Source organism: Saccopteryx leptura, chromosome 3 (genome assembly GCF_036850995.1).
Source record: "Saccopteryx leptura isolate mSacLep1 chromosome 3, mSacLep1_pri_phased_curated, whole genome shotgun sequence".
Classification (NCBI taxonomy): Eukaryota; Metazoa; Chordata; class Mammalia; order Chiroptera; family Emballonuridae; genus Saccopteryx; species Saccopteryx leptura.
In genome coordinates, this window is record NC_089505.1 from 114764404 (window position 1) to 114775677 (window position 11274).

The 11274-nt window shown below is 42.6% G+C and overlaps 1 protein-coding gene across 3 annotated transcripts in view; it reads left to right on the plus strand.

Annotated features, from left to right (window-relative positions):
* The window catches only part of ZMPSTE24 (zinc metallopeptidase STE24), a 45683-nt gene extending 38558 nt beyond the window's left edge, over window positions 1-7125 (plus strand). For all 3 annotated transcript variants that reach the window (XM_066375969.1, XM_066375970.1, XM_066375971.1), the window contains 2 exons: window positions 2513-2656; window positions 5476-7125. In XM_066375969.1, the coding sequence (XP_066232066.1) occupies window positions 2513-2656; window positions 5476-5700 (369 nt within the window). In that variant the 3' untranslated portion in view covers window positions 5701-7125. The remainder of the gene's footprint in view (window positions 1-2512; window positions 2657-5475) is intronic.
* The last annotated feature ends 4149 nt before the right edge of the window (window positions 7126-11274 follow it).

The following is an 11274-nucleotide window of genomic DNA, read 5'->3' on the forward strand; positions in this document are numbered from 1 at the left end:
TAAGTATTCAGTCTAAAAAAGAAAATCACTGCTCTTTTATGAAAGTAGGGATCCAATGAAATCAGCTTACCGTGAAGTTGTGTGTTGATCCCTAAGGTTTGGTACCTTATCAGGGCTCGGGTTGATTGCTTCTTCTGATAGATTAGGGATAGGGACCTAGCACAGGCCAATTGGGGGATGTCTGTGTTGTTGATTAATGGATTGACTCCATCCTTGTTGGCTTGGCCACTTTGTTCAAAAGCACTTTTTGAGTGGCTTGGGAAAGAGGCTGGCTAACATCTGCAGAGCAAGTGGGTATCTTTTCCACCTGATCATTGAGAGCCTCCTCTGTTGTGGTACTCTTGGTGAACATTCACATTATAACAAAGAATTACCACACTCAGGGCTAATTTTGGAAGTTTCGTACATCCTTCTTTTGCACATCACCTTGTTAGCCATCCGTTTGTTCCAAGGTCCTAACCATCCAGCCAAACCATTAGTTGCCCACTGCCAATGACTTAGTATGTATATACTCAGCTTAGACCCTCTCTGCTTCCAGACTGAGTAAACAGTGATATAAACTGCTTAAAGTTCCTCATGGAAAGCATTTCCTTTTACCACTGTCTTTCAGCACCATCCTGTATGGTACTGTAAATAAAGCACAGCAGTCCACTTTCAGCTGGGGCCAGTATATTTTATTAAGTTATTTGTGGGTTTTGTTTGTTTGTTTGTTATTTGAGCATGTGAGAGAGGGACAGACAGGGAAGGCAGACAGGAAGGGAGAGAGATGAGAAGCATCAGCTTGTAGTTGTGGCACTTTAGTTGTTCATTGATTGTTTCTCATATGTGCCTTGACCCAGAGGGCTCCAGCCAAACCAGTGACCCCATGCTCAAGCCAGGAACCTTGGGCTCCAACCCAGTGAGATCTTTGGGCTTAAGTCAGCGACCATGGGGTCATGTCTATGATCCCACATTCAAGCTGGCAACCCTGCACTCAAGCTGGTAAGCCTATGCTCAAGCCAGCGACTTCAGGGTTTTGAACCTGGGTCCTCAGCGTCCCAGGCTGAAGCTCTCTCTACTGTGCCACTGCCTGGTGAGGCAAGCCCTTGAACTTTTTTTTTTTTTTTTGTATTTTTCCAAAGTTAGAAGCGGGGAAGCAGTCAGACAGACTCCCACATGCACCCGACCAGGATCCACCCAGCTTGCCCACTAGGAGGTGATGCTCTGCTGCAATCAGAGCCATTCTAGTGCCTGAGGTGGAGGCCATGAAGCCATTCTCAGCACCCAGGCCAACTTTGCTCCAGTGGAGCCTTGGCTGCAGGAGGGGAAGAGAGAGATAGAGAGGAAGGAGAGGGAGAAGGGTGGAGATGCAGATGGGCACTTCTCCTGTGTGCCCTGACCGGGAATCGAACCTGGGACTTCCACACACCAGGCAGATGCTCTACCGCTGAGCCAACCGGCCAGGGCCAGCCCTTGAACTTTTTAGAGTGAAAATATTCTGTTATTCTTGACTACTTTATTTATTTATTTATTTATTTATTTATTTATTTATTTATGCGAGAGAGAGAGAGAGAGAGAGAGAGAGCGAGCGCCATACAGACAAACGCAGGAAGGGAGAGAGATGAGAAGCATCAACTCATAGTTGTGGCACTTTAGTGGTTCATTGGTTGCTTTCTCATATGTGCATTGATGGGGGGTGGGGGGGAGGTTTCCAGCCAAGCCAGTGACCATGGGGTCAATATCTAAGATCCCACGCTCAAGCTGGCAACCCTGCTCTCAAATTGGAGATCCTGCACTCAAGCCAGAGACCTTGGGGTTTCAATCCTGGGTCCTCAGTGTCCCAGGCTGATGCTCTAGCCACTGTACCACTACCTGGTCAGTCATTCTTGACCACTTTAAACCTTCCATTATATGAGGCTCCACTTAAGCCTGTCCTTATAAAAAAAATATATAGTTTTTACGTTTAGGAAAAATTTATTTTCCTTTCTGGAATAAAAGTAAAACTATAAAAGTACTTGAATAACTTTTTCTGCCCTTACACTAACACCATTTATTTATTTATTTATTTATTTATTTATTTATTTATTAAGTTAGAGGTGGGGAGGCAGACAGACAGACTCCTACATGTGCCCGGACTGGGATCCACCTGGCAGGCCTCTACAGGGCAGTATTCTGCCCATCTGGAGCTACGGCTCTGTTGCTCAGCAACTGAGCTCTTTCAGCACCTAAGGCAAGGCCACTAAGTCATCCTCAGTGCCCATGGCCAACTTGCTCAAATCATTTGAGCCATGGCTGCGGGAGAAGAAGAGAGAGAGAAGGGGAAGGAGTGGAGAAGCAGATGGTTGCTTTTCCTGTGTGCCCTCACTGGAAATCAAACCTGGTACTTCCACATGCTGGGCCAACATTCTACCACTGAGCTAACTGGGCAGGGCCACTAGCACCATTGTTAAAATCACACCATGATGTCTTATTCTGCTTTTTGGTACTATGGTGAAATCAGTTTCGTAATGTAGACATTTTGTGTCCTTTCCAGATGAATTCTTTCCTGTGTTTCTTCTTATTTGCTGTATTAATTGGTCGAAAAGAGCTTTTTGCTGCATTTGGTTTTTTTGACAACCAGCCCACTCTAATTGGACTCTTGATCATCTTCCAGTTTATTTTTTCACCCTACAATGAGGTAATGTATAATTTTTAAAATTATCTCACATAAGCCCTTGCTTGTTTCAAATCCAGAACCTAGGGTAGTGAAAAAAGAAATAAAAAAACTATAATTTTAACAAGGAAATGAGACAGTCTTTTAGTCCTTCCCTTCAGTTACTGGCCAGTATATAAAAGTAGCAGATAAACCCGAGCTCATATAAACAGCTGCTTTCAGACTGTTAGGGGAGACATGGTCGCTGGAGACTTAACTGTTGGAATGCTGTGTCCTAGACCACAGTTCACCAGTGCTTGGCTGAAAATCCACGTGTGAGGGGAATAAAACAAATAATAATTAAGGGTCTATGGCTAAAGGGAGGTGATACAAGAGGGTTCCTCTGCTTGTGTTCTGTGACCACCTGCTTCAAAAATAGCCTGAAGTCCCACCCCAGACCTTCTAAATCAGGATTGGTGCTTTATGATGAGTGAAGTTTAAGATCCACTGCTCTGTGACTGCTCTCTTGTGGAACTCCATACATGTAAGACATGGATTACTGAGACTGTTAAAACTGCTGATAACATGTCATATTTGATAAGGCCTCCAGATTAAGCTAAGAAATAACACTGGGGAATCTTGTAATATCTCCATTCAGAAGAATACTTTCTTGAGACAAGTTGTAGATTTAAGGTTTTAAGTTAAGCTGGATAAATCCTGTTTCTTCGTAAAAAGGGAGAGAAGAGTAGGGCACCAGAAAAGAGAGGAGCAGGTCATGTTTCTGTAGCACTGTCCACATAAACTAAACAAACTCTTCAACAGAACTGAGATTATCTTTACACTCTAAATTTTTAAATTTTATATTTTAAGTTTTACTGAAAGTATTTATAAAATGTCTTATGTTTGTTCCTGCTTGAAGAGGTTACAGACTGCCTTATAATGATATTGACATTTCTGTCTCCTGTCACAGTTCAGTAATGCCTTAAGGACACTGAACTCTGTATATTAATTGCCCCAGACCACTCAGCTTTTTCATTAGTTGTGCTATTTATTTATTTACCTAACTAATTTTCTTGTTTCTTTCATCATAGACTGATAATCCTTGCTACTGTCAATATGACTTTCCATTACGGTCAATATCCCTTTCTAATTTTCTTCTTTAACCTGCCATAGACTGGGAAATCAGATATTCATGCTCATTAAGTGTGAATTACTAGATTCTGAGTAGACAGTCCTCTTGTAAGTAGTGTTAGTGGTTACCCTTTACGGTATCTACATAATTGGGCTGCTAGGAGAGGGGGTTGTTTTGTCTGTTTCCTTAAATTGAGTAGTTGAGTTCACTTCAAAACATGTCTAGATAAATTTGTGGGTAGTAAGGTAATTTGAAAATTGATTAATCAACAGTAATACTAACTTTTAAAACTTTGGAGAGCCATAAGATTTGTTTCAAAAAGACTGGATATTTAAACAGAACATTTCATGAAGTCAGTGTCTAAGAGGTCATGATAGGAAAGAGATTTTCCTAGGGAAAACGGCCCTATTAATTAAGAGTTTGGAAACCTATGTAAGAGCAGATAGGTGCAGATTAGTATTGCTATGTCTTTATTTATGTGTTACAGTGAGATTCAAAAGACAGTTTGCCGGGGACACTTAATATCAAGACAGACCTACACCCCCTCCTCCGTTGATGATTCTGCTCCAAAAATTCAAGATTTGCAAAGAAATTTCAGGCAGACTTCAGTTTTTAGGTTTGACCATATCTTAGAGGGTATAAGGAACTCCCAGACTTTACTTTGAAACTTATATTTGCTAGTGGCAATAAGAGGCACAAATGAGAGACTTTTAAAAGTTTTGTTTATTTGTTTTAATGCCAAAGCATTTTAAGATAAGAAAGATCTTAAATATCATGTCACTCAACCTGTAAAATTTCAGTGTGTAAAGAAATTCTTTTTCCCTCAGAAATTTATATTTTTAAATGAAATTTGTCCCTTTCATAGCTGTCACCTTTGGAGACTAGATGTATATTCTAGCAATGCTTCCATAGCTCAAACATTTTAGAAAATTCAGTTTTGAGATTGTCATTAGAAGCCATAGCATATTTTTTAGAATATTCTCAGTAAAGACTGTCATATTTTAAAGGCAGATACATGATCAAGAATGTTTTTAGAAAGAAAAAAAGAGTATACATTCTCGCAAAAACTTCCCTCAGACTCTGAGGAAGGCAGTGTGCACTGGGCTTGAGAGTCACTGAGAATTTCAGCACTACCACCTTCCAGCTGTGCAGCCTCAAGCAAATTGTCTAACCTCTCTGAACTTAACCTTCCTCATCTCTAACACAGAAGCAAGAGTAATTACTGTATTTTTCACTCCATAAGATGCACCTGATCATAAGACACACCTAGGGCTTTAAGGAGGAAAATAAGAAAAAAAATATTCTGAACCAAATGGTGTGTTAAAAGATTTAATAAAATACCATGTTTTTTGCTACATAAGATGCACGGGCATTTTCTCCTCCACTTTTTGGGGGGGGAGTACATCTTATGGAGCGAAAAATATAGTACCTTGTAGAATTGTTGGGGAATATGTAAAGTGCCTGACAAACAGCAGATTCTTAAAAATCAGTAGTTTCTGGTAAGAATATCGTTCATTTGGATATATAGCTGTTTCTGGTATATTTGTTTGGGGGAAAGGCTCAATTTATAGTAATTCCCCCATCCTAAATTCCCCGAATACTAGTAATCTTTTCTGGGGCCTGCTGTTTCTCTTATCCTGCGCTCAACTTCCTCTGCAGCCTTAGCTCTTGAAACCTTCGGTGACAGCAAAGAGGTGGGCAGTGGTTAAAACCCCTCTATTTACTTTTTCAGGTTCTTTCTTTTTGCCTAACAGTCCTGAGCCGCAGATTTGAGTTTCAAGCTGATGCATTTGCCAAGAAACTTGGGAAGGCTAAAGACTTGTATTCTGCTTTAATCAAACTAAACAAAGATAACTTGGGATTCCCTGTTTCTGACTGGCTGTTTTCAATGTGGCATTATTCTCATCCTCCACTACTAGAGAGACTTCAAGCTTTGAAAAATTCAAAACAAGACTGAGTTGCCCAGGGTCTGCAACTGAAGACATTTCTGATTATTTCTGTCCTGACAGCATGTTCCAGCTCTTGATGTTTTTAAACCTTTTTTTAAAAGAAAATTATTAAGTACAGAAAAGCCCAGATTTAAAGACGTGTACTATCTCATTTCAAAAGTTATTTTAATAATCCATTTCTTAATGCAAACACTGGATAAAATTTTAAGGCTTATACTTTTATCTTTAACATCAAATTTGCCATCAACTTGTAAAATTATTTGAGCAAATACAGAACTTGTTTTATTGACACACGTAAATGGAATTTGCATATAAGGTGTTTGGAGACAGACATCTAAAAGAGGACACCCCCTCCACGCCCTGTCTGTACTGCAGAAACGTGCTTCTGAATCATTGCGCTCCTGTCTGGGACTTGTTTTCATTTTCATGCTGTTATGATTTAATCTGGCTAATCAGTGTTTTATTTAAGTGAAAATAGAAGAAATATGCCCTACTGTTTTATCAGATTTCTCTGATCCTTCTCTCGCTGCACACTGATCAGGAATTTCCAATACTGCTTTGAAATTAGAAATTATGTATAGAATGTTTCAAATCATTGGGTTTTGTTTTTGTTTTAAAGAAAATTTAAGTCTTTATCTTTCCTTCCACCTGGTGGGTATGATCCCAGTATGGGTAAACTAGTATTTTTCAAAATATTTCAGCTTTTTCCTCAGTCATATTCTTTTATTCAATAGATGATGTCTCCTTTCGTTTAGCGTAAATTGCCATATTGAACAGGTTTTGCTATTTTTAAATCGGCAGAATGTGGAAAAAAGAAGAAATGGTATTTTAAGAGACAAGGGTGAAAATGCTGATGATTCTCTTGTTATAGGAAAAAATATAGTTTTCTATCTCTTTTAAGGACAGAAGAGTTTCAGTTTTTATTTTTGTAATTTTTATTAGTAAGTTGTAAGTACTATTTAATCGAGCCTGGTTCCATTTTTTAAAATTAAACTTCTTGATGTGCAGGTAATTTTTCTTTTATGAAAGATTTCAGTTTGCAAAGCCACGTGTTTGACTGCTTCAAATCTCTGTCCACTTCCTGTGTGAGAACTTTGTGCCTAAGCTCTCACCCCCTGGTAATGTTCACCTCTGGGCATTTATTCCAAAGTGGGATCAACTGTGCGCCCCATAAAATATCTGCTTGGTATCTGCTCAGCTCACAATTGGGTGATGTCTTCTTCACATGGAAATACAGTAAAAACAAAGATCTAGTTTAGTACTGCATTATTTACTCCCCTAAGGCTAAAGAGGAGCAGTCCTATGATTTTACCCAGCACCCTTTATTGTGAATCCATGCTGTGTTAACTGCCTTTCCTTCCTTCTGTGCCTTTAAATACAAACTTCAGTTCTGCACAATGAAACATTAAAAATTGCCAATGCCGATGGATGTACTTTGTCTCTGATTTGACAGAATTTGTGTCGTTTGTTACCTGGCTGTGTGTTTATTGCCTAGAGGGCCTGGGTGGCTAGGATGTGAAGAATAGTTGGAAGGAACAGCCCTAACGCTGGGTGGTGTCAGCTGTGTCTCCCTGCCTCACTCACACCGGCTCTTCTGATCTTCCTCCAGCTCCATCACAGAAGTTTTTGCTGGTGTTTTCTTGAAAGCTTCATTCAGAACCATTCCTTCTCTGTTTCTATAACCTCAAATTGTGTTGGCATGTCCGTCTGCTCCAGCTGCCTCTTTGGTCTTCCTTACATTGGCAGCAGTAATTAGCATTTTAATATGTAACTGTTTTTACCTGGTCACTGACAATTTTTTGGATGCAGAGACAGCAGTGGCCAGAGGATACTGGTAGCTTTCTGAGGTATTGGGGGAGGAGTAGAGAGGCCAACCAAGGAGGGGAAGAGGTGGCACTTGGCAGTCCTCGGTGGACATGCGGGGGGGGGGGGGGGTAGGCAGCATGCCCTCGGCGGGTTCATCTCTGAATCTGAGGCAGTCTGTTGTGTGTATGTCCTGACTTTATCTGTCTTGGCCCTTGGCTGACTCTGAGAGCTGCTAGTAAATTCTATGTCTGTTTAGGACAGAACCAGAATCCCTGGGATTAATTCACTTATTTTAGTACCAGTGCTGGTCTTCTCTTGCCTTTCCCTTTCCATTCTCTTTGTCACCCCTACCTTTGTGCAGTAGTCCCCTCCCTGAGGAAGCCTTCTTCCATTCGGTCTTTTTCATCAATCATTTGGGTCCTTTTGTACATGTGTTCCTTATGTAGCTCTGTTTTGAATGTTCTGTCATCATTAGCAGAAAGCTGAGTACCACTTGAGAGCCTTAAGTTCTGTCCTAGGAGCTATACAAGGAAAATTACAGAGAACTTGTATCCAAAATCTTCTGATTCAAGAACACAATGATATGATGTAAATGAGTAGCTTGTATGTTAGGCTAAGTGCAATTGGTGGGAAGGCAGAAATGATCCCTTGTTGAATGGTGTAGCCCTATCCCGACAATACTGTTCAGAGTGGTTTCCAGGAAGAAGGGTTTCCTAAACAGTACGCCCGTGTGTTCTAAACACCTGTGAAACCAGGACAGCCCTCGCCCAGTGAGCAGGATGGAGCCAGCACGTAGGAGAACAGCCTCTGCCTGAGGGTCAGAGCCCTCCTGTGGCTCTCTGAATGATGGTTGATAAATGGGGGAGGTATAATTTAAGGGTAAGACCCAGGGCTCTAGAATCCACCATACCATGTGCTAGGAAGACTTTGGGCAAGAAGTAACTGAGCCTTCATTTCTCCACCTGTTATTTAGACAACAAACAGCGAGCCCTCGCTCTGTGCCGAGCTCTGTTCTCGCTACTGGGAGATACATTAGCAAATAAACGCTAGAAAAATCCCCAGCTCATGGAGTTAACATTCTAGTGTGGGGACCATCAGAATATATAAAATGGATGTTAGATGATGATGCATGTCTTGGAGAAAAATGAGGTCCTGAGGTGTTTGTATGAGATTGTGGTGGTAGAGGGGTTGCGATTTTAAATAGGCTGGTCATAAAAAGGCATCACTGAAGGTAATGTTTGAACATAGACCTAACAGAAATGAGTAGGTGACCTAAGCAGAGGTTTGGGGAAGGCATTCCAGGGAGAGGGAACAGCAAGTGTAAAGACCTCGACATGGGAGCAGTGGAAGCTAGCCCAGTGTGTTTGAGAAACAGCAGGAGGCCAGAGTGGCTGGGTTGGGCTGTGCTAGGACATGGTGGGGGATAAATAACATCAGAGGAGCCCTGGCCGGTTGGCTCAGCGGTAGAGCGTCGGCCTAGCGTGCGGAGGACCCGGGTTCGATTCCCGGCCAGGGCACACAGGAGAAGCGCCCATTTGCTTCTCCACCCCTCCGCCGCACTTTCCTCTCTGTCTCTCTCTTCCCCTCCCGCAGCCAAGGCTCCATTGGAGCAAAGATGGCCCGGGCGCTGGGGATGGCTCTGTGGCCTCTGCCCCAGGCGCTAGAGTGGCTCTGGTCGCAATATGGCGACGCCCAGGATGGGCAGAGCATCGCCCCCTGGTGGGCAGAGCATCGCCCCCTGGTGGGCAGAGCGTCGCCCCATGGTGGGCGTGCCGGGTGGATCCTGGTCGGGCGCATGCGGGAGTCTGTCTGACTGTCTCTCCCCGTTTCCAGCTTCAGAAAAATGAAAAAAAAAAACAAAAAACAAAACAAAACAAAAAAACATCAGAGGAGTAGGGATAAGGCAGATTTTACAGGGCCTTCGGGGCCAATGTAGGAACTCCAGCTTTTCCTGGGGTACAGTGGAAGTCATTGGAGGGGTTTAGGCCAAGGAGTGACGTGGTCTGACAGGTTTTAACCGAACCGTCTGGCTGCTATGTTGAGCAAGGGCACAAGCAGGGAACCAGTTGGGAAGCTCTAAAACAATACTTCCGGCAAGAAATAAAAGTGACTGGGGTGGTAGGGAGGTGGCGAGTAGTGGTTGAGTTCTGGGTATATGTTGAAGGCTGAGCCAGCAGGATTTGCTGCTGGTGGGCCAGATGTGGGGTACAAGAAATGATAACTCCAGCATGTTGAGCTTAGTAACTGACATGCTGGAGTTTTCAGTAGCAGATGGAGAAGGGAGGTTGGAAGGGCAGATCATTTTAAACGTTTGTCCATGTTAAAATTGAGATAACTAGTAAAGGGAGACACTGAATAGTTTTATAAATGAAATGGGTTAAGGGGAGAGGTCTGAGTTAGAGATGTATATAGATGGAATTTTAAACCGTGAAACTGGATGAAATCACAAGGAAGGAGGGAGAAAAGGTTGTGATTCAACTCTCAGGTACTGGGGAGATAAGAAACCAGGAAAAGAATCCAAAAAGGACAGTGTGATGAACTAGGAGCCAAATTAGACAACTCTTTGTTCCCTTAAAAGGGAGCAAATATATAGGGTGAGAGCTGTAGGCACAGTGGGTTTGGGAGGATTAATGCCTGCTTCACAGGGATGTCATAAGGGTAGAATGAGATACATATGTTTGCATAGTGTTTAGCACAGTGCCTGTTAATAATAAGAGCTCAAGAACTGATGAATAATTATTAATTATGGTATTAATAATAATTGTTAATGATAATGACATCAATCATTTATAATAACCTCTATAAATAGGGACAAAAACAAAAGAGTCTGACCCAGCTGGCAGTTGCAGTGAGGAGAGGATTGCTAGAAGACAAGATCAAGTTTTGAAAGAGGAGTAGGAATCAGCTAGACAAGGAAGGACAGGGGGGTGGTCTCCAGGAGCAGCGGGTATAAAAGCATGAGAACCTGGGGCATGTTAGGGATTGCAAGAAGTTAGAAATGAGGCTAGGGAGGAAGATGGGCCAGGGGTGAGGGGCTGTGTGCCGTGATAAAGCGTGTGGCTATTATCCTGGATAATGGAATCATTCATTTAGCTAACATTCAGTTCCTGCTAAATACTGTACATTGTTGTAGGCTCTGACAGTACAACAGGACAGGACCCCTTGCCTTCATAGGGCTTACATTCTAGTTGGGATGACAGTGGACAATACCTACAGAATGAGTGAATATTTGCTAAACAAATGAGTAAAATAGGAGAGCTCGACAGGGTTGGAGAAGAATCTGCGATAAGGGGTGAAGGCAGCAAACATTAAAAGTTTCGGGCCTGGGCACCTGGTAGATGGTAGAACTAGTCATTGAGATAAGGGTGCTCTGAAGGAGCAGTTGGGGTTGCGGGGGTGATTCAATTTTGACTTTAGTTTGGGACAGGTTGAGTTTGAGGACTTACCAGCTTGGGTATGCTAAAGAGGCAAAGGACACAATTCTCATGCACCTAGACCTAGATCCATTTGAGTTTAGTTGATGGGGACCTAATGACAGAGGCCCAATAACTGAGGCAACTGGCTGTGGGTCCTGTCATCAAAATGGAAGCCTTGCGCCTGACCTGTGGTGGCGCAGTGGATAAAGAGTCGACCTGGAAATGCTGAGGTCGCCGGTTCGAAACCCTGGGCTTGCCTGGTCAAGGCACATATGGGAGTTGATGCTTCCAGCTCCTCCCCCCTTCTCTCTCTCTGTCTCTCCTCTCTCTCTCTCTCTCTCTCTCTCTCTCTCTCTCTCT